Source organism: Colletotrichum acutatum (genome assembly GCF_030867785.1).
Source record: "Colletotrichum acutatum strain CBS 112980 chromosome Unknown BDZ83scaffold_119, whole genome shotgun sequence".
Taxonomy (NCBI): Eukaryota; Fungi; Ascomycota; class Sordariomycetes; order Glomerellales; family Glomerellaceae; genus Colletotrichum; species Colletotrichum acutatum.
The window spans coordinates 92,971-118,971 of NW_026849113.1; the positions used below are offsets into that span (position 1 = coordinate 92,971).

At 53.5% G+C, this 26,001-nt stretch overlaps 10 protein-coding genes across 10 annotated transcripts; 5 read left to right on the plus strand and 5 right to left on the minus strand.

Annotated features, from left to right (window-relative positions):
* Positions 1-973: 973 nt before the first annotated feature.
* BDZ83DRAFT_46781 (uncharacterized protein) lies at positions 974-2,420 on the minus strand. The gene has a single exon (XM_060503273.1). The coding sequence runs from the start codon at positions 2,308-2,310 to the stop codon at positions 1,102-1,104; it is 1,209 nt and encodes a 402-aa protein (XP_060360418.1). The 5' UTR covers positions 2,311-2,420; the 3' UTR covers positions 974-1,101.
* On the plus strand, positions 2,421-2,801 carry BDZ83DRAFT_46773 (uncharacterized protein). The gene has a single exon (XM_060503271.1). The coding sequence runs from the start codon at positions 2,532-2,534 to the stop codon at positions 2,766-2,768; it is 237 nt and encodes a 78-aa protein (XP_060360419.1). The 5' UTR covers positions 2,421-2,531; the 3' UTR covers positions 2,769-2,801.
* A 1,750-nt stretch (positions 2,802-4,551) lies between these two features.
* On the plus strand, positions 4,552-8,036 carry BDZ83DRAFT_680268 (fungal-specific transcription factor domain-containing protein). Its single transcript, XM_060511199.1, has 8 exons — positions 4,552-4,687; positions 4,800-4,882; positions 4,944-5,852; positions 5,917-6,125; positions 6,194-6,326; positions 6,390-6,614; positions 6,681-6,836; positions 6,903-8,036. Exons 1-8 carry the CDS (start codon positions 4,607-4,609, stop codon positions 7,603-7,605), a joined length of 2,499 nt encoding a protein of 832 aa, XP_060360420.1. The 5' UTR covers positions 4,552-4,606; the 3' UTR covers positions 7,606-8,036.
* BDZ83DRAFT_536031 (uncharacterized protein) lies at positions 7,893-8,906 on the plus strand (the record flags this gene model as incomplete). The annotated part of the gene is made up of 2 exons (XM_060503358.1): positions 7,893-8,493; positions 8,680-8,906. Coding segments are annotated over 2 exons (828 nt in total), but the record flags the coding sequence as incomplete, so codon positions are not given.
* Positions 8,907-9,116: 210 nt separating this feature from the next.
* On the plus strand, positions 9,117-10,064 carry BDZ83DRAFT_722940 (uncharacterized protein; the record flags this gene model as incomplete). Its single annotated transcript, XM_060512519.1, has 1 exon — positions 9,117-10,064. One exon carries the CDS (start codon positions 9,117-9,119, stop codon positions 10,062-10,064), a length of 948 nt encoding a protein of 315 aa, XP_060360422.1.
* Positions 10,065-10,187: 123 nt separating this feature from the next.
* BDZ83DRAFT_635370 (uncharacterized protein) lies at positions 10,188-11,614 on the minus strand. Its single transcript, XM_060509170.1, has 2 exons — positions 11,331-11,614; positions 10,188-11,211 (listed from the first exon to the last, which is right to left on the minus strand). Exon 2 carries the CDS (start codon positions 11,169-11,171, stop codon positions 10,359-10,361), a length of 813 nt encoding a protein of 270 aa, XP_060360423.1. The 5' UTR covers positions 11,172-11,211; positions 11,331-11,614; the 3' UTR covers positions 10,188-10,358.
* A 347-nt stretch (positions 11,615-11,961) lies between these two features.
* Positions 11,962-13,504, minus strand: BDZ83DRAFT_635374 (uncharacterized protein). Its single transcript, XM_060509171.1, has 2 exons — positions 13,401-13,504; positions 11,962-13,341 (listed from the first exon to the last, which is right to left on the minus strand). Exon 2 carries the CDS (start codon positions 13,234-13,236, stop codon positions 12,238-12,240), a length of 999 nt encoding a protein of 332 aa, XP_060360424.1. The 5' UTR covers positions 13,237-13,341; positions 13,401-13,504; the 3' UTR covers positions 11,962-12,237.
* A 338-nt stretch (positions 13,505-13,842) lies between these two features.
* Positions 13,843-15,959, minus strand: BDZ83DRAFT_587747 (DHHC zinc finger domain-containing protein; the record flags this gene model as incomplete). The annotated part of the gene is made up of 2 exons (XM_060506072.1): positions 13,843-14,616; positions 14,667-15,959. 2 exons carry the CDS (start codon positions 15,957-15,959, stop codon positions 13,843-13,845), a joined length of 2,067 nt encoding a protein of 688 aa, XP_060360425.1.
* Positions 15,960-18,626: 2,667 nt separating this feature from the next.
* Positions 18,627-19,469, plus strand: BDZ83DRAFT_756192 (uncharacterized protein; the record flags this gene model as incomplete). The annotated part of the gene is made up of 4 exons (XM_060514715.1): positions 18,627-18,737; positions 18,981-19,032; positions 19,106-19,281; positions 19,422-19,469. The coding sequence occupies 4 exons, from the start codon at positions 18,627-18,629 to the stop codon at positions 19,467-19,469; spliced, it is 387 nt and encodes a 128-aa protein (XP_060360426.1).
* Positions 19,470-19,639: 170 nt separating this feature from the next.
* On the minus strand, positions 19,640-21,715 carry BDZ83DRAFT_46879 (phosphoserine phosphatase serb). The gene has a single exon (XM_060503275.1). It carries the CDS (start codon positions 21,373-21,375, stop codon positions 19,879-19,881), a length of 1,497 nt encoding a protein of 498 aa, XP_060360427.1. The 5' UTR covers positions 21,376-21,715; the 3' UTR covers positions 19,640-19,878.
* Between the last annotated feature and the right edge of the window lie 4,286 nt (positions 21,716-26,001).

A 26,001-nucleotide genomic window follows, 5' to 3' on the forward strand; every position in this document is an offset into this window, starting at 1 on the left:
GTGTCTCAATAAATACAAGAAAGCTTCTCCCTGGGAACGTTGGGAAGCTGTCAAACATCGTGACATTGGCACGCCACGAGAGGCGTGGGAATGGAAGATCACCACTCAGTGGTGCAGATCCCGTAAGAAGCATTTTAGCGGTCAGTGTGTGCCTGTATGGCCCCCCAACTTTTCCCGTGCGCAAAACCTCGTATCGGCAGTAGAAGGAATGGAGGTCTCACATGTGATGTCACTCTCAACGTTGCTCTCCCCCGTGTCCATCGACGCTAGTTGCCCGACGACAGCTGAGGAATGGGACCGATGGCTGTTCAGGGTCTGGCTCCGACTGGTTGATCCGTGTTCAGTGTGGCCCAACTGGCGATGGTATTTTGAATCCCACAGAATCCCGTTTGACGAAAGACACACATGGAGGGTGGATCGGAGCCTACGTGGACAACGCCGGAACACGAAAGTCGCAGCAGACCAAGAAGCAAGTAACAGGGAGTAACGTCACATCCCGAAGCTATCTAAATTAAACCCTCAGTGGGGAGACAAATGGCGGCAACTAAATGATAGCTATGTTAGGTTGTCTTCGGTAAAGCGGCAACGGGCCACTGAGGAGGCAGATTTGGAGAGGGCAGCTAACAGTCGCGTATATTTTGGATGCAAGTTTCGAGGCTGACGAACCATGACGCCGGCATCAGCCGGTACCTCTCGTTCTTCTTGACCACATGCATTCCACTGCGCTTGTCTTCATTATGCTCCGGCCAGGGCGCATGCGCTTTCGCTGACGTGCATAAACAATCCCGATCCCTCGTAGATGTGGGGTTTGCCGATCAACGTAGATGCGATAATAGCAGGAGTTGAGCAAATATCGAATAGACTCTCACCAAAGATTCCAATATTCCTAGGTAGGAATGCCAATTTGGCCACAGACTTGAATCCCTCGATGTATACTTATTCCACTTGGTCTTGGTAATTGGCATATTTAACATCTGCATCAGTCTTTCGCAACAGGTCAGGCTTATTTGGGGTCTGCCTGGACCTCTAGAGATTCATCAGCAACTTGCAAGGAATACCTTGAATAGGTGCTTGTTCTACAGGCGAGCTATGCGTATATATTTATGCTGATGATCTCTTGACAAATGTCTTCAGCGCTTCTACTGCTTCGGCTCTGCTTCGCTTTTCGACCAAACTCTGTGTGACATTGTCCTGCTCTGATTCTGGCGCCATACCCTCATTCCTTGGCGGGTTGTTGTCCAAGTTCGTAGGGAATGGATATCCCTCTGCCACGGCCGCGATGAAAGACTTGACCCTAGCACTCAGCCCTTCGTCTTCGTATAACTTTAGCAAGTGAGCCCAGCTCTTTTCCACCAGTGGCACGGCGTCCACAAACTCCATCGGTTTGCCAAAGGGGCTGCTGATCTGCAACAAGTTCGCCATCCTGTACACATCGCTCGACTCGTTCTTACCAGCCGCATGGAAGAGCGCTGGGTTGAAAAAGAGCCCATCTCCCACCTCGAGCGGCAACGCGACGTAATTGTTCAAAAAGTAGTCGTTGAACTCGGGGCGCCGGTACGAGACGTAGCCGGCCTCGAACGTCTGACTGAACGGTAGCAGCCGCGTGGGACCGCTTTCAAGAGGCACCTCTGAGTGAGCGACGGCGCCCTGCAGCGTCAAGAGCTGGCTGGCGATTTGCATCGCCCGTGGAATCTGCGCGGCTGCTTCTGCCGTCTGGAAGCCAACATGGTAGTCGCGGTGGCATACCTGCGGCGAGGCGCCGGGCTTGGTGTTGTTAACCTGCGCTGTGATTCTGTAGCCATGTCCGAGCCACGCGCTCGAGATGAGGCTGAGGTATGGATTCGAGTAGTAGTCGACAAAGGACGCCGGGTCCTTGAGGCCGTGTTTGCTGAACGAGTTCCAGATGCGGTCGTTTTTGCCGGCGCTGGCAAAGTGGTCACCCTTTGCGGTTCCTGATTGCTTCTCGTCCTCGATGATTGATGCGAAAGCCGCGTTTGCTGACTGGATCAGCGCTTTGTCGCGGAAAAGGCCCTTTGTGACAAAGACGCCTGGGCCAGAGATCAGTACGCGGTACCATTCATCTTGTAGCTCTGTGCGTTCTGTGTCGCTCAAGCTTGAATATTCAGGGAGCTCGTAGATCGGTATGTTCTTTTCGATGGATGCAGCGAGCGGGTAATCCTCTGGAGAGGCTCGTTGGGAACAGGTGGTTGCAAATCGTTCTACTGCTGTCGTTTCCGATTTTGAGAAGAGGCGGGAGGAGCCCTTGCTGAGAGAGTGACTGCCGTTCGCTTGTCCGTTCTTGATAGCCATCTTGGAGTACTTAGCTGAGGCGATAGTCGAAATGTAATGGATCGTTGTAATGTAAGGTATTTCATAAAACTACCTCATATTCCGCTGCTCGTGGAGGGAGAAGCGCGGGGTATTTAAATGCTGAAAGGACCGTGTAGTGGGCTGGCGCTCTCCACATTCGGTAGAGAATCGAGACTTCGTTCTGACGTTGGAAGTCCGTAAAGACGATCCAACCACAGTCTATGCGGAAACGCAGGTTTCTAGTCCTCTCCATCAATTCGATTCGCACACTGGCAGGAGTCCGAATAGGGCATTGTCTGACGAGGTCAAGTTGGGGATCGGGGAGTCCTCTACCGGTCAGAATTGCCCGATTGAGCTCCGGATGGGTCCGCCGAGAACCGGCCCCATACGGAGATGCTCGTCGTCACAGAATCTCTTCCCCTCCAGCTGATCACCTGGGGAAATATCTTGACTTATGAGTTGATATTCGGCGACGAACGTAGAAATCGGACTTTGTTGCATGATAATTGTCTCCGGGTGTACCTGACTTCTGGGGCCAAGGTAGGTGGGGTCTTCGGAAACTGGTTTCCGAACGTCCTATGAGATCTTAGTGCGGCTCAGATTTTAGATCTTCCCCGGACTATAATTCCGACTAAGCGTTCATCATGTCATTACTCATCTTAATCCAGTAGCGACGTCTTGAGCAGTGATCACAAGGATAAAGCACTTGATTTGGGGAAACCTGGCGCCGCTCGATGTCTTGTCGGATCTAAACTCATTTGGGTGTCGCTACGTTTCTGATTAATGAGGTTGACTTTAACCAACAGCACGATATCTCCTCGGACCAGATTTTGGGTTATCAGATTCGACCGCTAAGTTCGTCCGGAATCATTTCGGCACGGTACCGAGTTCAGAGGCTGCTCTAAGCTGTGGCTTTACTACTAGCAAAGACCTAAGGATGAAGAAAGGACTTTCATTGGACTGGATGCAACTTTTTCTTCGAGTAAGGCGTTCTCTTCAGTAATTAGCTCATTGGCTTTGCAACCCAGAGTACGTGCTCGAGCTCCCTTAACGCCTCAAACGTACCAATGGCGTTTGGGTCCCTTTGAGCACGTGCAATACGCGTACTGGGAAGCTTAATGATGAATCTTTTGACCTATGGCAGTCGGGCTTTGAGAGTAAGGTAATTGTTCCATCATGCTGTCTCGAGAAGGTTCTGGGTCATAGAGCGAGGGCGTATCACGAACGCCTTACCTCGATGAAAGTAAGCGATTCATCATGTAACAATCCCAGATTCAATCTCAATTCACAAAGTGCCAACTAAAGGAGAAGTTGAACCATAACGGCTCTTTGTTACCTCTTTTCTGGCAATACTTGCGCTAGGAAGCCGTCTCAGAAACCGAGATCCCGGTCATGTCGAAAATTTGAAGAGGAGTGACTCGGGGACTCCCGCGGGCCGGTTCTTTCGGACACGCCAGTACTTCATGTCTAGAGGAAATACACCGGCCCTCTTTCGCATATTTTGAATAAGATTAAGGTTTACCACAGCCCAGTCATCTTTACTCTATTGCTACGATTCATTAGAATGAGGATGGACGACTCGGTATGCCAGATTGTGCGAATTGACTTAGTACCGCCCAATAGTACTTTGCCAAAGTGAGTAGCGTTACTGCGTGTTTCGGTCATCGATTGAGATACACGAAGTGTAATCCTAAAGTCGTAAATCCTTGATTCATGCCCAAGTGGCCAGTAGTCTGTGATTGCAAATGTGTGCTCGAGATGCTCTTGATCCATATTTCGGATACCCACGCAGATTCCATGTCGGCAACAAGACGCTAATGAGAATAGTCTTTCACTCCCAGATATTACTGATGATTCTCACTATATGTACTCAAGTATAAGGGTGTATTTGACAGTCTTCCCCTACCCTAATGGAGAGATCATCGAATCGTATCACGACCGTCCGGTGTGTTGTTGACCACATATGGAGTGAACCTTAGTGCACATTCATTCGGTGCAACATAGTCACTTTAGCGTCCAGCAAGTCCCCTGTACATCTGGACGTGGCGCCCACGCGCCCCGCGGTCAGCGCTACTAGTACGAACACGGCTGAAGCAACTTACAAAGCCACATGGGCCAGGTAGCTAGCACACCGGGGTTCATGCTGTAAAAGAACGTCCCTGTACTAGTGGGCCTCGGTGCGGCCAAGAAGTGTCCACCGCCCCGTCATCTCTCGAATTTACCCCAGCCAAACTTCATCAACCTCCACACCTTCAACACAGATTCCGGAACACATATTCCAGAGGAGCAAGGCAGTATGCCCCAATCATCGAAGCCTGACGCCAAGAGGAGGCATGTAACTACGGCGTGCATTTCCTGTCGGGAAAGCAAGATCAAGGTATGCGCCGCCTTCCCCGGCCTCATTGTCAAGTTTCCACCCTCCAGCTTTGATATCACGACGATGGCTTCAGGTTAGATCCTGTGGTATCCTAGTAACAAATTGTCAATAGTGTGACGGCGCAACTCCTTCATGCTCCAACTGCAAAACTAAGCACCGAGAATGCCGTTACCAAGCTGGAGAGGACAAGCGCAAGTTAGATTCACTTTGCACTCTCTTGATTTTGAGCGAACCGATCGAGGCTGACAAACGCTAGACTGTCACTGCGCGTCGCAGTCGAATTGCTATCCAGCAGAGTCGACCAGCTTTGCCATTTTATCAATCAGAATGGCCTCCAACTCCCGCCTATGCCTTTGGAAGAGGCCAAAAGTCTGACACGGATACTAAACACTCTAGGCCTTTGGACGACCCAACCGGCTCTAGAACGAGATAAAACACCACCGATTGACCCAACCTTATCCCTAGAGCCGCAAACATTAGCATCTTGCGTTCCATCTAACGATACCCTACTACCTCCAGATCAACTTCCTCTGGACTTTTCACTACCTTTCGACCCGTCTTCCTTTAATTTAGGCAATGATGCAACCGCCGGACTTGCACCGCCGGTCCAAGACGGGTTGTTAAATTTGACAACGAGAGCGATTGCTGATTGGGAATGGAGTCCTTCTGAGAATGCGGATAACAGCATAACAACTGGTGTTGGCATCGCCAGCGTTCGGACCCCGAGCCATCCTCTCTTGAGCACGTACTCCGGAGAGGCTGCTTTGAGCGACAACGAAGATGACGATGCCGGTTCGGGCACAACGGAAGAGGACCTCGTCAACCAATTATCTGATAGACTGGGGTCTCTCCAAATTGGTCCCAATGGTCGTATCTCGTATTTCGGACCAACATCTAACTTCAGCTTGATGGAACTACCTGTGGGAGCCGATACTTTGGCTGTGGATCGAACCGTGCGCAACGATGGCCAGGAACACCTCGACAACATGGGCTACGGCAAGCAGGTACCGCAAGATCTCGAAGACCATCTAATCAATCTTTACTTCACATGGCAAGACCCCTTTCAGCATGTGGTCGATAGGGATCTCTACGAAGAAGCGAAGCATAGTTGGCATGAGCGAGAGGAAGACACGCCATATTACTCCGAGGCACTCAGGAATGCGATGTAAGCTCAACATAGCTTCCATCTATCAAGTTAAGTATTACTTTATCATGCTAATTCGTTGCAGGTGTTCGTTAGGCGCAACCTTCGAAACACGATATCACCCGAGCTTCATAACCTTCCCAAAGTCTCTTCCGGATTTCTTCGCCGCACGAGCCAAGACTCTTCTAGAAATCGAACTAGACTCGCCTTCAGTCTCTACGGTACAAGCAATGATCGTTCTTAGTAGTCATGAAATAGGGGCGAATAGGGATTCTCGCGGTTGGTTGTATAGTGGTACAGTTTCCCCGGCTTATCCCATGTATAGGCTATGAGACAAGAGGAACTAACAGCTCTCGATCTAGCGATGGCGATTCGGCTCGCGTTTGATTTGGCATTACACAAGGATATGACACCGTACGTAAACAAGGGTGTTCTTAAACCTGCCGAAGCCGAGCTTCGTCGAGCTGTGTTCTGGGGCGCATACACAATGGATCAGTAAGCTTCTAGTGCCGTTCCTAATGTTGTTGCGACTCTGTTCTGACTTCACAATTTTTCCAGGACGCTTGGGTTTTACAGAGGTCGACCTTTTCGTATCAGCATGGACGATATCACAGTTCAGAAACCGACAGCAGACTCGTCAGACGGACGGGTCGAGCAATGGCTTCCTTATGTTTCAAGCCTTAGCAACGGCAACTCTTCAGTGCCCCTGCAGGACCACGCCGAGGCTGTCAGTCTCCACAGGATCGAGTTATGCGAAATCATGGCACCACTTGGTCATACACTGTGAGTAAACCGCCCGAATATCAACGTTTTTGTCTGTCTCAGTGTAGCTAAACGCCGTTCTGGCAGATATGGCAACTCTCGGATTCCGCGGGACATATTGCAGGCCAGCAACGAGAAGATCGTTTCTATATTATTCGCTTGGAAAGAGAACTTGCCAGGCAATCTCCAAGTCGATCTAGAAGACTCTGAGGGAACGTTCCTTCCTCATGTTATTCTGTTACAGTAAGTTCAAATCCACACTGTTGATTACTGTCGTCGTGTGGCTCCTACTAACCATTTTCTACGCAGTATGCAATACTATCAAAATGTAATACATGCCCATCGGCCGTGGATGTCGTCAAGCTACATCCAACCACAACCGCCTCAAGGTCCCGGCTACATGCACGCGCAACAAATGTGCATCGAGTCAGCAGCCGCAGTGGCAAAGCTGATCCTGATTTACGAACGCCAATACTCCCTCAAGCGAGTTCATATCCAAGGCGTAGCCATTATCTTCTCTGCAGCCATCATACTCATTTTCGCATCTATATCTCGCCGCAGACGGAAGAGGACCACAGAGACGGCGACACACTTGAGTGTATGCTTCCGGGCTCTGGAGGAGCTTTCAGGCACTTGGGAGTGCGCCAAGCGGTCTCGGGACTTTCTTCTTATGCTGCAACGGAAGTGGGAGTTGCGCTCTCGTCGGTTGAGTCAATGTCCTTCACGTAACGCCATGCTACCCCCCAGTCTCGGCGCCCTACGGCAGAGCGAGCAGGCGTCTCGGAAACGAGCGCGTACCGACAGTCCGGCCGGGTCAAGGAGCATAGGTAGTTTCCAGAGCATATCTCCCATTCAGCAAGGGGAGCAGCGTGAAGAGCATGAGGGCATTGACATGGACATGAGGTTGGATCTCGACTGGGTGTTTGCCGCGGGAACACAGCCCATGCCAGGCAATTGGGACCAATTCTTGAATACGGATACGCTCTATTCCAATCCAAACAGGACAGGGTAGCATGCGACTTGTCCCATAAGGTAGTTGAGGATCACATCAAGAGTCTGGGTTGTTGTCCTGGCGTGAGCTCAGTTGGGTCTTTGCGTGATCCACGGGTGCTGAATTCGATGTCTCACGCGATGTTGCTGGCCAAGCCGCTGCTGCATGAAGTGGATGTAATTGGACGAAAAGTCGTGACAGGGGCGCTTACGCCCAATAATACCCAGCTGGGCAGGCAGAATTCCAGAGCCTCGCCAACCTCACTTCTACAACTCAACACCACTAACAGACACTCATGCAAGATCACAATGTCATTTTCAGATGATCGGCTCTGTCGCAACTGCACCAAGCTAAACCTGCAAGCAGTCTTCGACCCGGTCCGATTTGACGGTCTTCCAGCCGTTGGCTCGGCTCAGAGTTACAAGACTAGCTGGACCAAATACATCCAACATGTTGGCAACTGGAGACCGCTCACCCGAGAGGAGAGAATTAGTCAATACCCCCCAGGCATGATCCCAAGCTGTCCGTTCTGTGACTTGGTCTTCTCCATCGGCTTCAACCTCACCCGCTATCCGATGGCTGAGAAGAAGAAAATCATGTTAGCGATCCCCGCCAATCTGCTCTACAATTTTGCTGGGAAGGAGAAAGTGGCGAGTCGCGTGGAAGTCTCAGACTTTACCTCCGTACTCCTCCTCGTGATGAATCCCTCACACTATAAGACAGCATCCGCTCAGTACTTTGGCAATACCAGTGCCGGTGGCGGCTTGACAGCGTGGATCCGTTTCGCCCATCGAGAGGCGCCGGGAAGTTTGGTCTCTCTTGCCTCCACCGCCATCTTGGAGCCTGTTCAGCCCATTCTAGAACTCCCAATGCAAGCGAGAGTCTTACGCGAGGAGAGAATCGACTACGGTCTCATCCGGTCATGGATACACTTATGCGAGCATCAGCACGACGCATGTCGCACCAGCCCCGACTGGCAGGCTCTCCCTCACTTCAAGCTCATAGACTGCAAAACCCGTCAAATCATCAACACGGATCCAGGCACTAGGTATCGCTACGTAGCGTTGAGCTACGTCTGGGGAGCCGCGCCTCCAGACAAGTACACATACCCCTATCTGCCGGACGACCTTCCGCCAGTTATCCAAGACGCCATGAGGGCCACCATCAAGCTCGGCTTCCGCTACATCTGGATTGACAGATACTGCATCTGGCAAGACGACGGAATTCACAAGATGAGTCAGGTGGAGAGGATGGACCAGATCTACGGCGACGCAGAACTCAGCATCATCGCCATCGGCGCCAAAGACCCGAGCTATGGGCTGCCGGGCTTGTCTCTCGGTCGAACACAGCACGTTCCAATCACCAAGACAATCGGCGAGCAAAAGATCGTCACAAACTTCAGCCACCAATGGCAACTCGACCAGATTTCAAGATCAAAGTGGTCCACGCGGGTCTGGACGTTTCAAGAGACGTGTCTGTCTAGGAGAAGACTCTACTTCTCCAACTACGAGGTCTCCTTCGAGTGCCACGATATGATGTGCTTCGAACACCTCACACGTCCTCTTGCTTTGCAGGGGAACCTGGAGCACCACGAGAGGCCCGAGTGGACTCTCCTCAACACCCCAGACGGTGTCTGGGCTATACTTCAAAAATATTGCGACCGCCAGCTGACCTACTCGAACGATAGGCTCGCTGCTGTATCGGGAGTCTTGAAGAAGTGGTCTCGAGTCAACCCCGGGTGCTTTTCGTACTGGGGCATCCCGATAGTCGCCTCCAGCTGGCCTGTAGTAGACGCCACTGCTTCTAAACGCGCCTTTCTTGCTGGACTGCAGTGGGAGATCCGACCTGAAGGGAAGAACTATGCCAGGCTGGCAGGTTTTCCAAGCTGGTCGTGGGTATCGCAGAACGGGAAGACGTTGTTTGGTCACCAAGGCTACTTCCATCTGAGGCCTCCCAAGTTATTGGGACTCGCGGAAAACTTTGACGCAGAGGTTTGGGTGGAAATACCTCAGGGCAACATGGTTGAATGGGCCGACTTCTTTGAGACTGGTGGTCTTGATTCGTCTATCATGCAGTGTACGAGGTATCTTCACATCGAATGCTGGTCATTCCAGCCCGGGCCACTCTGCTATCGGAAGATCAAACGGCGTTCAGGTACTTCGCATGACGACATGTTCTACCTCCCGACAGCGTGCAAACCCCATGATGGAAAAGGAGAGTTTGTTATCAAGTTTACCCCAGATTTTGGATACGAAGATACCTTCCTCGACCGAAAACTTACGGCAATATGCTTCTCGCCTCTGGAGCACGCAACGTGCGCTATAGTTCTCGAGTCTATCCCAGGCCTCACGGTGAGAATAGGGTTACTAGCATCCATGAGGATCGAGGATCTGGGTTCACACGAATCGCAAATTGCTGAGAATCTGCCATTTTCTGACCTTCCATTCGTGCCGCAGAGGCGTCGTTTCCAGTTGGGATAGGCATAGGGCGGGAAGACTCTTTCTTTTCGAATCTTTACTCTCGTCACTAGTAGCTTTTGACAGTTTGTAGCTTCGAAGGAGACCTCTGTTGTGATCAACGGAATATGTCTCCTAGCCGAGAGAGACCTCTCTACTGAGCACCTTGAAATTCTCAAAATGATATTCGAACAGACCATGCAGTCAATGTGCTTCTGCTGAATCTATCTGATTGGGTTTGGGACGCAACTGTTCTTGCTTATCCACTGTTGGTCCTAACCAAGCGTGCTGGAGGCCATTCCTGGAGGTTTGTCAACATTATGAACTCCCGAAAGCATCCTTGGAGCCCCTTTGTTTATGCACATCTACCTGAAGGCACTCTAGAGCCTCTACATAGACTGACTGAGCCCCCATCCTCGCCTCCATCTCCTTCGCGGTAGAAGCGGCCATTCTCAAGACAGCCTGTAAGCGGGCCTTTGCAGTGAAGCGAACGAAATTGTCCCAGATCAAGCTGAGGGGGTGGTGTTCGCCAAATATGGCCTGGTGCATCCTACACACAAAGACAAGGAGCGACTCCGCGAGGTTGGGTTCCAGGTCGAAGATGTCGTGGAATGTTAGTAATAGCAACTCGGGGTCTTGTTCCCTTATAAGATGCTTCAGTAAATCAAGTTGCTTGTTGAGAAGGCGGAAGGCAGCAGTTGTTTCTTTGCTGCTCAGCAGTACGTGGATGTCGGCCATGTCTTCGTGCCACTTCCGGACCCTTTGTCTTGCTGGTTCCCCGTTTGGTCCGTAGAGAATATGCCCTTCGATGACTACCAAACCTGTTTCAAATGCCCCATCAAGGTAGGAATGTATGAGCCTTATGGAATCGTCAAGCAGACGCAGATCTGAATGCGGTGTTATCCGACGAGGAATTTCGTTCTTGAATAAAGTCGGCGAGGGTGTAGAGCATGTGATGTCTGAACTCGTATCTCGATATCTTGCAATATCAACGCTGGACGTATCTTGTAAGTCGGGCCTATGTTTCAGATACTGAACCACGCGTTCCCAGTTGATTTCTTGGCCTCGGAGAAAGAATCGAGAGCGCTTCCCTGCAGCGTCGCGGTCCTCCTTTTGTCGAAGCATTACCATTACTTCAGCTTCTTTAAGTTTCTTGTCTAGCTTCCACGTACTAAATCTTGACTTGTACATCTTAGTTCTGGACGAGATTCAATCAGAAAGTTACGGACGTGATTCGATGTTGACTTACGTTGCATGAAAATGATATTGGGATTCCATGATCTCGCTTACTTGTCTCAGGGATCTATTCTCATCTCGATAGAGCTTGGTAATAGTAGGCTGCATACGGTGCCAATCTTTGTCAGTTGCATATGTCTTGCCCGCGTGGACATTTTGGGACCTCGAGAGGGGGTTCATAGTGCGGGCTATTGTTCGAGATACTGATAGTAGGCGAGCTCCAGACGAAGAAAGCGAGATTGCAAGCAGTATGAAGAGATAAGAGTGACTACAAGGCGTGTTTTAGTCTCTTGCAAGTTCTCCAATCGAGGATACAGCACCTTGTCTCGACGCTTGTGTGAGTAAGGTTCAATGTCAGCCTTGTCAAGCCAGGTGAGTTCACTAGCATGCAAGATTAAATGGGGCTTGCGGGAAGAGGCCAATCTTGAGATGTTGGCTCCTCAAGTTGGCAGCAGAATGGTCGCACAGCCTGAAATTCCTTCGGCCGTAAGCCGGGTAGGCATGCACGGTATGTTTAAGACATATCGTTGGCAAAGAAATGGACATGTTTGCACCCTGCTGCGCCGGGTTGGGGGCACAACATTTGGAGGCTGTGTAGAACCAGCGCCTCTCCGAATCTAAAGATCGCAAATCCCCTTAACAATAATGAACTTAGCTCTCGATTCCCTTCTGTAGCTACGCAATCCACGTAGTGTCTGTAATCCACGTAAAGTGGTGTTCGCTTTGGCGGCGGCCCGAATGAGATGATCGAGATCGTATTCTGTGCATTATCACACCTGTATTGCCAGCAAATTCAAGTATCACACCGGGACATAGTCAGTTCGCATCATTGTACTTCTGGGAATAGTCAACGCTTAATTATTTACTGGCCTGAGTACCTTGCTTGGTACTCGATTCTCTATTTACCCCTAAATCGTCATAAACCCTCCAACTCCAACTGACGATCCAAAAACCCCAATGCTCAAAAATACGCTCGAGGCATATTTCCCGACTCTTCATAATCCCCAAACGAATTATCCGGACCAGGCCAGCTTTGATAAAGCTCAAAGAGATCAGCAAAGGTCAGTCCCGCCCCTCCCCGTCGAGCACGCGCCGCTTCCCCGAACGTGGAACCGTAGCCGTACCATCCGCCTCCATAGTGACCCGGCGGGGGTCCGTATCCCGGCCGGAATGCACCGCCGCCGTTTCTTCCGGGTCCAGGAGCCGCTGGTTCGGGGCCAGGATTGCCTCCTCCCCTGCCACCACCTTGACCACCAGGCCCGTCGGTACGGCCCTGATCAGGCCCAGAGCCAGGAACGGGGCCGGGACGAGGATCGAACGCAGCAGCACCGCCTCCACCGAAGCTTCCAAAGATATCCCCAAACAAATCCTCAAACCGAATCTCCTCCGTCGGCCCAAAGTCATCCCCATCCATCTCCCCAAGCCCATCACCAGGACCCAATCCGGACCCAACGCCTCCAGCATCGGCCTCCTGCTGTCTCCGCCGCCAGTACTCTCTCTGTAGCGTTCCAAGGAACGCCCTCGCAGCAGCAGAAGCCTCTCTCACACGATCATTATCATGTCCACAGCCGTTCGCATGACTGAAGCCACCGAAAGCAGAATACCCCGGTCGCTGCTGCTGTTGTTGATCGTGTTGATGCTGCTGCTGCTCACCTTGCTCTTCTGGCTGCCACTGTGGATCGTGCCGATGCCGCTGTTGATCATGTCCTTGTTCTTGTTCTTGCTGCTGCTGTTGCCGCCGTCGTTGCTCATTACGCAGATTCTCCTCGTAAAAGCGACCCGTACCGTAGTAGATCCCTCCAGGTAGGCCACCGACGGGGATGTCTCCATTCCCATAACGTCGCTGCTGTTGACCTCCACCTCCAGGTCCTCTCGCTCCTCCGCTGCCTGGGCCTTGCTGGCCGCGAGGTGTGTTCCGACCGGAGCTGGCTTCGGAGTATCCGTCAAACACGTAAGCCATTGTACGTTGATCGCTCCTTAGAGGCCTTGGGTTGTGGGTTTTGAATATTCAGGAGCTTGTTGTCAGCAGGCGCCTTTTTGTTGCTTGATGTCGTTGTGATACTTTCTGTTGCCTCTGGTGCGTAAGTGGAATTCAGTGGCAGATAGTACGCAAAAGTAACCAACCTATTTATATGTTTGCCAAAGGTTGCACGAATTAGTGATTCACAGTCTCGGCTTGTTTGAGCATAGTGGTGATGTCAAAGCGTGTTTGATCATTGATTGCTAGAGGCAAGCAGTTGTGATTCAGGAACCAAAAAAATCAACGTCACGCGATTGTGGAAACTTTAACTCGGGGTATGAACTAGCATTTGTTACAAGCGCAGCAATTTGCGCCAAACGTCTATGTACTGGCTCTGATATCGTAGCGCATTGCCGCGATGAAAAATGATACGGGCTCTCATCCCCTGCGCCAAGGGAGAGAACCGGCGTTTTATGTCTGTTTACCTGCTTTGATAGGTAAAGCCGGGTATAATAGAAAACATACATTACAGGTATTCAGGATCCGTTTAAACGTATGATGGCTCCTAAACAACGCCACGCAGAAAGCAATCAAAGAAATGGGTAATTATGTCGCGGTAGTGCTTGTTTCGTTGCGCAAAGAGACAGGCCCTTGAAACCCTGTGGTTGGTCTGACGTTCTGCATTTCCATGCCCTGCATGTCGACCTTCTGATCCCGGAGAGCACCGAGGCGTTGATCACCGCCAATGTACCTCTTCTTGAATTGGTAGTAGGTAGGAGGCCTCGGTCGACAAAGAACGACGATCCAGTTCTTGAGCATGCTGCCCTGAGTAAAGGCGCGGAACCGCTCTGCCTTGATGAACTTGTGAGAGTTGATGTATTCCCTCGTTGTTTCGCCTCGAGCCATGAGGAAGATATGGTAGCCCATGAGGGCAGCAGGGTATAAGAAGGCAATGAAGCCGTAGATGACCATGGCGAAGGGAACGCGGAAGTCGTCGATGGATTTACCAAAAGAAATGTCGGATCGGTGCATGTGTACGAGAATTTGGCCAAGGGAGGCGCCAAGAAGATAGAGAGAAAGAAATGTTGCTGAGGAGACGAAGGCAAAGAAATATCGGTAGTTGCGCTTTCCGACGCAGTTGTTGAGCCACACACAGTGGTGGTCGTGGGTCTCGATACAGTTGTCGCAAAGACGGCAGTGATGAGCCCGGGGAGGTCGCCAAATGTTACATGTTCTACAATGTTTCACTGGAACTTCCATGGCGGCCGTGGCTGACTCTGCTGACTTGATCAGCGTCCAGTCGTTGGTCGGGGGCCCGAGCCGGAGTGGGTCCTCGGTCGAATCTGCCGGTGGAAAGGCATGAAGGTTTCGAGGCAGAATCTATGCGCGGTCAGTTATACGACTACAGAAGTAATAAGATGGCGACTTACGCCTGGGTCCGACAGGGATGCGTGGAGGAACGAGGAAATGCAAATGTAGAAGACGTATCCGAAAGTGATTGGAATGGCAGGACTGATGTTGTGCCATATCCAAGGAGCTGAGAAGACGAAGAAGAGGACGGCGGGGATGATGATAAATAGTCCAGTGGCTACGTTGACTGGCCGATGCTTGGTATTCTGGAATCGGCCTCCCAAGCAGAAGACAGTGTTGCCTTCGAAGTACTGGAAAACATAGCCAAGGTTTGTCTTTGACTTCTTCAAGTTGTTCTTGTCTGCGGGTCTTGAAGAGTCTACGGGATTGAGCTGCGGCGTCGACGCGGTCGATGAGAGCTTTTCGCCACCAGGTAAAGTCCGGTTAGACTTGTTCTGGTCACTTCTACCCGGCAGCAAGAAACTTGAGCGGAAAGACCGTGGCGATTTGACAGGGCTAGGTTGATTGCCTCTTTCTCTAAAGCCCCTGTCGACATTGACGCTCAGGTTCCGGCTATTGCGTTGGTTCCGTTGTAACGGAGTGACGCTCTCGGACATACTACCGGCGGCATAGTGACCATGGGTCGGGCTCGTATTCGCGGTAATTCGGTCGTACGTTCCTTGGTCGGTGTATTCGGTTCCGCGAGACGGAGGCGGTCTCATATTGTCGTCGTCGCTGAGCTGCCGCTGGAGACGTGCAACGGGGTTCGATACCGGGTTTGAGATGACGCTGTGCCGAGCATTTGGTCCTCCACTGGCTACTGCGGCGGCGGCGGCGGCACTCTGGTTGTGTTCGGGCGTAGGTTCGGTATCCTCCAGTGTAGGTTGCTGGCGGGTCGCAGGTCGTGAACCACCACGCTGGGCCTGCAACTTCTGCGAACTCATGGGACGAAAGAAGGCTGAAGATGTAAGAGACGGAACATGGCTTCGACTTGTCGAGCTAGGCGGTCTGCTGCTAATCGAACCAGCTGTACTACCGCCTCCGATGCTTCCCCTCTTCTCGTTGAGACTGGTAATATAATTCATTCGTGGGGGCGGACCTCGTCTCCGGCCTTCGAGGGGCCCAGACATGCCTGTCTTGGCCGTCCCTGGCCGTGACAAAGTTTCTGAAGCCAGACCAGATTTTCTGCGCGGATTTTCGGATAAGGTCTGGGCTACGGCTTCTCCGCCGTCGTCGGACGCGATGTCGGTCATCCGCGACGAGATGATACTCGGCGGGCCTGGTCGGTCGGAGCGTCCAGGGAATTGAGGTTTCGGAAAGCCGCCATCGTCGGTCGGCGTGCTGGGCCCACCGGCCTGTTCTTTTGAGGTCATTTTTGGGCGCTGATATCGCAGTCTGATCGGCGGCGCAACGATTTTTTAACGTTCGCAAATTTCCTCCACTATAACATATCGATTTTTTGAGGTGTTGATCAAAAGGTATCGCGAGGTTGGGAGAAGAGCTTGTCGAGAGCGGCTGGGGGGGATGGTGGTGGTCGGTCTTAAAAATCGGCGCTTTGACGTGAGGTTGTGATGACTATCGCGCGGGACGAAGGGTTCGGTAGGTTCGGAGACTGGATCGTGGAAGGTTTGGAAAAGGCTGAAGCGCAAAAGTCTGCGGTCGGAATGTGGTATTAAAAAGAGGTCGTGCGAAGCAATAGGAAAAGGCCCGTGTATTAAGGCGAGGGAGTGAATCGGTTGGTATCGTTTGTCGTATTGTATCGTGTAGAGAGAGTGGGAGAGAGAGACGGAGAAAGGAAGATTGGGATGGCGAGCGAGCCGTGAATGAGCGAAGCGAAGAAGACGTCGGACAAGACTCAGAGTCTCGTCTTGTGCCTGGTGTTGCTTTTTCGAGACCAGAAAGCGACCCAGTCCAGGCATGGATTGCCCAACAGTGACGGAGAGGGATTGGATTGGAGCACCGCAGCGCAAGTCGGACGGGGGGGGTTTCTTGGGTGCTGGGCAAGACTCGCTGCAAGACTTTACCTTACGGATACTGCGACCCAATCTAAGGGGCGGCACAACCTGGGTATCCGTGCTTTGTGCATGTGGAAGGTTGCATAGAGCCCTGGTTCGGTTTAGCTTGGATAGCGCAGGATGTAGCTGCCGTCTGTCATCACTAACATCCCAACAGCTGTCTTACCGCTTCTTCACGATAGTGCCCACGCTCAAGCCCCCTGCGAAACGGCTTTGGCCGCGTTTTTATGCAGGCGCCGGTGCAACTAGGCCAGGCCAATTTAATTACAATTGCCGGATCTGGGTCCCAGCTTTAAATTGCTACAGCAGCAACAGGTCAACAGCACGCGGCGCCGCGATGGCTGCAGTGCCGGGGTGATGAGATGAGGAGCACGACGAAAGGAGCGTGTTTTTCGCTCAGGTACCCGTCGTCGATGCCTTTTGCCTACGGACAGTCGGACACCACCAGTACGGATATTGAGCAGCAATTAGCTTAAAACGCACAGGCCATGGTCGTTCTAGCCTTATATTTACTCTCCAGTCTCTACGAACCCAAACTGGCGATGTTTCTCAGCCTCCCGTTCCTCCACTCTCATCGCTGACATGTGAGGAATGCTAAACCGTTGTTTTGGTCTTACTTGTATTCCGTGGCTTAAGACGCGTCTCGTCCCTCTTTTGAACGCCGATGAGCTGCTGCAACGCTGAGGGTTCCCGGAATGATCTCCCCAATCTGCTGGGTTGGTCCTCGCTCGGAACGCTTTCGTCCGAGCAGCATCGCCAGGGAAATGCTTGGGACACGGCACGAATAGGGCCAATCGCACACTATCCAAGCATGCACCGCAGTGAATGAGACGTCTTGAATCCGATTCTCGTCCATGAAATTCACGGCTTTAACTTGTAGGAGAATGCGATTATGCCGCCATTGCCAGCACCAACGCGGTCCCGTCCACTATCCGTACATTATGGCTTGTCTGCTCAAACATGGGATACCCTGACCATCTGGGGTCTTCTGACAGTTTACATAATGTGACTGTTTTTGACAACCAACGCACGTTTCTGCGAATGAACCGCGCTCTACGGTCTCCAGCCTCATGGGTATGAGCCTGTTAGAATGGTTGCTATCGAAGACTAGGTTAGGTATTGATCTCAGGGAAACTACAGTCATATTCCTCTGAGCGACGGTAGTTCTATCTATCAGCATCATTGCTTCCCATTTTGTCACGCACTCCCCAAAGCAGAAGCTCTCGGCGATACTTGATGTGTGGTAAGCAAGGCATCTCACACGCTCTTTAGCCAATCGATCATAAACACTACCACGATAACATCGGTTGCTGATGCAACTTGATACTCACGGAGACGTTCGCCAGGCATAATGTGAGACTTCAATGAGGACAAGCACGTAAGCCCCTATGCAACGAATCGTCCAGGATAAGCTCTATATTCAGAAGCACCGGTCCCCCCGGCTCCTAGTTTAACGCCAGCCTCTCAGAGACCGTAAGGCAGCCTCTTGATTTATCCTCAATTATTCATTGACACTATCTACTCCCGCGGTGTTCAATGTCGTTCTAGAATACAAAATTCGGAGAATCACGCTAGATTACGCTTGAATATGATAAGTTCATGGGCCAGCGAAGCTTCAGCCTGCAGCTAATGCCCCTCATAAGCCTGGAAAGCCGCTCCATGTGTCGATGCAAACAACGCAAAAACAGCCAGGATCAAAGTAAAAGCATCTCCATGTTTCCTACTGTTGGTAGATACTTGCCATAGCAGGACTCTCACATGCTAGAAAGCCGTTAGTTAATTATATGGCTTAATGAAGCGAAGCTTTTAAGCGCATAAGAGTCATCTATCCGGTGCAGGATGAGGTAATGCCCACATCGCCTTCGATTGACCAATCACCTTCCATCCGTCAGCCCGGCCAATCGTTTCTCCCGAATTTCAACCTTGGGATCCTGTCTCGACGAACCTGAAGCTCCGAAATCATACGACAAGCCGAAACCACTCACAACATCACACCCCAACGACACCCCTTCAACCACCGCAACAATGGCCTCCTTCGTCGCCCGCCGCGCCTTCTCTACCTCCATCCGCCGCTTTGCCGACGAGCAGGCCAAGCAGACCCTCACACAGGAGTCCAAGCGCAACCCCGAGACCCTCGTGCGTGATATCCCGTCCATCCAGCCAAGATGCCCTTAGCTCGACCCGTCCGCCGTCCAACGTCCACCGCATCCCTCTCCCCGCGAAGCCAATCTTCTGAAGCAGCCGGAATACTTCGCCGAGTCTACGAAGAAGCGATAGTTGCGCAGAGCGATGCGGACGGTCGGGCTGGAAGCGGCGTCAAAACAAGTGCATCGCAAGAGAGCCGTAATGGAAGGCTAATCGGAATTTTTTGTCATACAGATCCTCGGCGGTGTCATGGTCGCTGCCCTCGGCGGTGCCGGCCTCTACTTCGGTACGTCCGACGAACCATTGTGAAATACCTTTCGACGATTGAACAGCCATTGACTTTTTTTCTCCCCGCGTAGGCCGCTCCCCCACCTCCTCTACCTCCGAGAGCCCCGTCCTGAAGGCCGGTATGCCCTGGGAGACCGACAGCGAGGGCAAGTACAAGTACCACCCCGGTGGCAACCCCGCAAACGAGCCCAGAGACGCTCCCAGCGCCGTCAACACCGTCATCATTCCCGATGTCACTCTCCCCAAGGTGCGTTTGATATACCCTTCTGATTTATCCCGCCATGATGGGGGCACCCTGTTCGTGAGAGGTCGACTTTGCTCCAAGGCCCGGGATTCTTCGGGATTTGAAGCCGGAGGAGATAGCCGTGCTGACGCTTCATGACACAGGAATTGCATGAAAAGTACAACAAGTGGGGCAAGGACGGCTACCCTTAGAGAATTAGAGATACCTGCGTTGAGAAGACGCGTTTATGCACGATGTGTGCAATGGGCGGAAGGTGATTTTCATGTGTAGATAGGGAGAATCCAGTTTTATCCACGTTTTTCTACCTTGGACAGCATCTCCAAAGCTGGAATTACATCACTCGGCCTCGCGGCTCATCCAGCGACATTGACCGATTTTATATGCTCGAAGACTAGTGAAGATTTCATCTGAACATCTTTGCAACAGGAAACTCAATGGCATGCAATTGAATCATGAAGGCGAGTAAAGGATACTCCCAAAAAAAAAACAGCAATGCCTAGGCTCCTTCGGTGTCACCCAACTCCCCAGAACACCATCACTCAACTTACGCCCACAACACCACTCTCCCACACACAAGTCAACATAGAGTCACTCGCCAATCTACGAGGCGAGCTGCTCAATCTCATCACCCGTAAATCCAAAGAGGTACAACAGGTCCAACAAGCTCTCGCTGTTGAGCCTCGTATCGGCCTCCATCTGCACTCTCGGCTTAGCGTTCCACGCAACACCCAAGCCCGCCGCGCGCATCATCAGCAAATCATTTGCGCCGTCGCCCACCGCAACAACCTGCGACAGATCGATGCCCTCCTTGGCCGCAATCTCAATCAGCAGATCGTGCTTCCGCTCCTTGCCCACAATGAGACCCTTAACCTCCCCAGTGAGCTTTCCAGCATCGTCAATGACAACCTCGTTGGCGTGCGCGTAGTCGATGCCCAACTCTCCAGCAAGCCAGCTCGTCAGGGGCAGGAAGCCACCCGACAGCACCGCGGTCTTCACACCGAGGCGCTTCAGCGCCTTGATCAGGCGGGGAACGCCCTTGGTGACATCCAGGACGGGCCGCAGCTGCTCGAAGCAGGAGGCGGGCAGACCCTTGAGGAGCTGCACGCGCTCGCGGAACGCGGCGTCGAACTCGAGCTCGCCGAGCATGGCGCGGTGCGTGATATCGGCGACGCGCGCGGCCAGGTCGGGCGGGTCCGTGAGCGTCGCGGCGAGCAGGTCAATGACTTCCTGCGTGATGAGGGTGCTGTCCATGTCGAAGACGACGAGACGCGGGTGCCGGCGCCACAGCGTGTCGGGCTGCAGTGCGACATCGACGCTCCACTCCCTCTCGAAGCGGTAGATAAGCTCGTGCCGCCGCAAATCCGTCAGGCTGAGGTAGCTCTGACAGGGCGCCGGGTCGAGCGTCAGCTCGACGACGCGCGGGTTCTCCTGGCTGTCGAGACAGCGATGCGAGGAGCTGTAGTCGGACTCGCCGGCGGGGAGGGGGAAGGTTGACATGAGGTGCAGGAACGAGGTCACGCACATGGGCGAGACGTGGGAGCCGTATAGGTGGTCGAGCTTCTCGGGTTCGAGGGTCGGGGGTTCGAGGGGGAAGGACTCGGGGTCCTGGGTCGGCGCAAAGTTGGCCGGGAGGGACTCCTTGCCGCTGGCGCTGTCGGAGGTGAGGGTCGGGGGGGATGCCACGCGGCCGCCGCTTGCTCCAGCCACTGTCGTATGGTGGCCCGCGCCATCGCCGCCGTCCGGTTTGTAGAAGAGCGTGGCCACCAAGCGCGATTGCTTCTTCCCACCCGCGGGCGCGCAGTTGGGGTGCGAGTAGCTGTGGTTCAGGCCGCTGCGGATGGTGGGCGGGTTGTCCTCTGAGGGGATGCCGTTGAAGCCCGCATAGTGCTTGTGGCCGGCGCTGTGGTTGTGCTGCTTTGGCGGGGAGACGGCGACGTTGCTCAGGTCCTCGACGACGGTGTCGATGCCGAAGCGGCTCTCTGGGTGCTGCGGAGGCCGGTACTGCTGGTGCTCGCGCAGGAAGGAGCTGCTCCTCATGGACGAGGTTAGTTGAGGTCGGGGCGACGTTGTTGACTTGGCGGGGCTTGCGTCGGCCATGGCGGAAATGCTCTCTTTCGTATATTTCTCTACGGCGGGGATTACACTACGGTGGTCCGAGACGCAGGCAAGGCTGAGACGGAGGGAGGACGGGGCACTGAGAGACGGGACGGATAGAGGACGATGCAGGAGGAGGGACCTTCAGCAACAGCTGTCGGCTACGGCAGCGGTGGCTTGGAAGATTGCGGGGAGAGAAAAAGAGAAAGCGCGAGAGAGACTGAGGAGGAGGAGGAGGGGTAAAGACAGAAGCTCGGGGCCCGGCGTGGTGGTGAAGGTAAAGCTTAAAGACTCAGCTCAACTTAGTAGCCCTCATTGTTTCGAAAGGTAAAACATGTTCGCGTGGTTGGACGACAGACGATAGAGAGAAAGAGAAGGATGGGGCCTCGCGGCGGAGGGCTGGCGGGCGATGGTGCACTGTGAAGTCTGACTGTGTGCCCCGCCTCGCCGTCACTGGTCCGGATCCGAACGAGGCCCCGCAATTCCCGTGTCCCGACGTCTTGGGCGGCGCGCCATTGGCTGAGCTGGGCGTCGCATGGCAAGCTCTCCCGTGGGACCTTCCTTGAGCCGTGGACCGTGGTATTCCCCAAAGTGGACGCCAGAATCACGTGGTTACCCCTCTAAAAATTCTGTTCCGAACTTCTGATAAGCTGAGGGGGGAAGGAGGCCCGGTCCGAATGACATGGTGAGGCTCAATTACATCACTCTGAGGTCGGTCAGTCATCTCCGGGTTCCGTCCAAGGTGAAAGGAGAAATCTTTGGCCAGGAGTCCGAACACGTGAGTTGGGAGCCCAGTGTGAAAGAGCGAACCTTCCGGCGATCTGCGGGACCATCAGCCTCGCCCGAATCTACCGACGCCGGTCATCAAGGGGAGGGAACGTCAGGGACGATGCCGGGACAGCCCTATCGCCGTTCTAGCGTACGCAGAATCACGCACTGGCCTACCTTACCCTACCTCTCCTTAGTCATCCAAGGTACTGTGTTGGTCATTGGCAGGCACGCAGTACAGCCTGGCCTTGGCTGTTTTTTTCGTCTGCTGATAAGTTTGTCATCCACCAGTCACCATGTCGACCGAAAACTGATCATTGCCTCAGGAGCTGGCTCCGCTGATAGAGAACCGGAGCCGCGCGGAAATAAGACGCACGCTTTGCACCAGACACCGAACGCCAGACACTGGTCACTTCATAGAGACTAGGCCAGATGCCATCTATCCGGAGCCTAGACTCCACGCCCTTTCCAGAACGGCGCAGCGGCGCAGGGAGCCGTAATCGGCATATCTGTCTGCGTCTGCTTCTGCTTTGGCGAAGGGAGGCAGACAACGGCGCAGGACGATGAATGAGCGGTCACCCAAGTGGAAGCCCTCAGTCTCCTCACAGCTGTGCTGTCATCTCATCTCCAGTCACTTGTGGATGTCGAAATGTTGACCAAGAGACAAAGGAGTCCAAGAAGCCTTGGTTAGCTCAGTTCCTTGGTTGAAGTACCAACTCCGAGTCATTGGGCTGGTTTACAACACAAGCTATTTCTCATGCTCTCTCAGACAGAGACGGAGGTTCCCACCCATTCATTTAAAGAGGCGCTGGACGCGGCGAACACTCAAGTTGTCCCTCGGAACAAGTCGGTAAACGAAGTGCGTTTCCGCGGTGTTAGCGGTCGAAACACATCTGGCGTTGAAACCCAACTGTGGGTTTGTCAGAAAATTTCGCGGGCGGGCAATCCATGGATGATGCCCTCGATCGGTATTGGAACTCGTGTGGTGACTGGTTGGGCGATGGAGATACGTTGTCCGGCGTGGGATTGTTGACATTGACAAGAGGCGCAGACCACCTCTTCCGGCTCATCCACACCGACGGCCGGGCGGGTACCGATTGCCGTGCCGCGCCGATGTGTTTTGTCAGTACCGATTGCCGGGACCACATACACTAGGCCAAGCCGACTAGTGGCCCGGGCGAAATCACGTCTTATGGCATCATCATGGCGAACTTACACCAGCGTTTCTGTTCAACGACAAAGAAAGACGGAAACCAAATTCGACTTCTACTGTAGTATTGATCAGAGGATTGGGGAATTTTCGATATTTGATTGTGTGAAGAATCATTCGACGTTGTTGGGTTGAGCGCTGTCGAGAAGCTCCGAAACGCGCTACGTGGCACTAGCACGATCTACCGCGTGGCGTCTCTGCGCACGTCCCGACGCGATGGATCTCGAGCCAGATTCGACGTCCATCACCGTTGCGAGGGAGGCGGTGGCAGCGAGCGACGAGGACCTGCCATCACGAAGGGTGCGAAAGCCATCCGCGAAAGCCCAACTGAACCAGACTCATCAAGAGATAATCGACAATGCGACCGACGGAGCGACGGAGGTTGCTGGTGGTGGCCGGCGGACGACGACCAAGCGAGCCACAACCCTGGCCAAGGAACGCGCGAAACCCATAGAGGATGACGACAAAGGGCTGCTCCTGACGATGGGCAAGCAGGTCAAAGAGCTACACACAGCGGTCAAGATCATGTTCGATGCGTGGAAGAAGTCGGAAGCACGGAATAAAAACGTTGAGGCAGAGCTTCGCGTGGTCACTTCGGAGCTGCAAACAGTCAAGAGCGAGCTACAGGCCGTCAAAGGAGAGCTGCAAGCGATGAAAGAACGCGTGGAGGACGAAAGCGCCAAGACGAACGAAAACCTCGAAGCACTCGCAACAGTTGCTGCGACGCGGAACAGCCCAAGTGTGTCCTACGCGGACGTCGCGCGAAGCGGCTTAGGTGGGCAAGGTCGCGACTCGCGGGTAGCCACGGCGGGCAACGCGACGCTGCCGAGCCGCAGCGACCCCTTCTGTACGATCGATACATCAAGAGTTGAAGAAGGCAGCGACAAGCTCAACCCAGGCCGGATCCGGGCTGCGGTGGAAAAGGAGATGCGCGCGTTGGACGGACAGGGTAGCTGGCGGTGTCTGGCCGTCACGGTAGACCCAAGGAACGCGGATAGGATCCGGATCATTTGTCGCGACGATGCGGAGCATAGGTATGTCAAGCAGATCGCGGAGAAGAGCTTCGGCCGTGGAGCACGCGTGCTACGAGACGAACTCTATCCCGTGAAGATCGACAACGTGAAGCGAATTGAGGTACTGGATGAGAAGGGCAATGTCAGGGCTGAAGCGGCGGAGGCACTTAGCCGAGAAAACGAGACCACGGTTGCCAAGATTTCTTGGCTTAGCAAGAAAGAGATACCCAAGGCGTATGGGTCCATGGTCGTGTTCGTGACCAAGGCCGGTGATGCGCGTAGACTGATCTCCGAGGGCTTCTTCCACGTTGGAGGAGAGTCCGGCACGACGATGGCGTTTGAACGGCGGCCGCGCCCCCAGCAGTGCTACAACTGCCAGCAGATCACGAAGCACAAGGCGTACCAGTGCGTAAACCCCCGGGTGTGTGGACGATGCGCCAAGGTAGGCCACCACCACTCTGAATGCCGTGAGACGATCGTGACATGTGTGCCCTGTGGCGGACCGCACGAGTCGTTCAGCAAGAACTGTCCGAAGCTGTATCCGCGTTCCCATGAGTAGGAAGGTCCAGATCCTTCAGCTCAACGTGAGGAAACAGGCTGCAGTGCACGAAAGTCTGATGAATGATGAGGCGTTGCGCGACTTCACGGCCATAGCGGTGCAGGAGCCATGGGCGCGGAGGATAGAAGGTAAGGTCATTACGGTTCCGATGGGCAATAGCAGGTGGACGAGGATGGTACCAACGGAGTGGAGGGACGAAGGAAGATGGGGAATCAGGAGTTTGCTTTGGGTGAACAGAGACGTAGAGACAGAGCAGCTGCCGATAGCGTCCTCGGATATCACTGCGGCCATCGTCCGGCTTCCGGATCGAAGACTGATAGTGGCGTCGGTGTACGTGCCGGTGCAGAGGCCGGAGATGCTGCGGCAGGCGTGCGACCTGCTGAGACAAGCTATCACGAATGTCCGAGGAGGAACAGGGGAGAGGGTGGACGTGGTTCTGGTAGGAGACTTCAACTGCCACGACTACCTGTGGGGAGGTGACGATGTGTCGGAGGGCCGGCAGGGCGAGGCGGACCCGATCATCGATCTAATGAGCGAGTACTCGCTCCGCAGCCTCCTTCCGCGTGGCACGAAGACGTGGGAGAAGAACGATGCGGCAACGACGATCGACCTATCCCTCGCGTCCGAAGAGCTAGCAAGAACGGTGGTACGATGCGGCCTGCACGAGACGGACCACGGGTCGGACCACCGGGCGATCGAGACGACCTTCGACATCGCCGCGCCTGAGATGGAAAGCCGGCCACGGCTCCTCCTCAAGAACGCCCCATGGAAGCAAATCAATGAGAGAGTAGAAGCAAACCTAGGGCGAATGCCAACAGGAGGTACGGTGCAGCAACAGACGGATCGACTGATGTCTGTGGTGTGCGAGGCAGTAGAGGCACTGACACCTACGGCCAAGCCATCACCGTATGCAAAGAGATGGTGGACGGCTGACCTCACCCAGCTCCGGCAGATCCATACCCACTGGAGAAACCGGGCGAGAGCGGAGAGAAGGGCAGGTAACAGTCAACCTGAACTGGAGCAACGCGCACGCTCGGCAGCCAAGCAATATCACGATGCCATCCGACAACAGAAGAAGA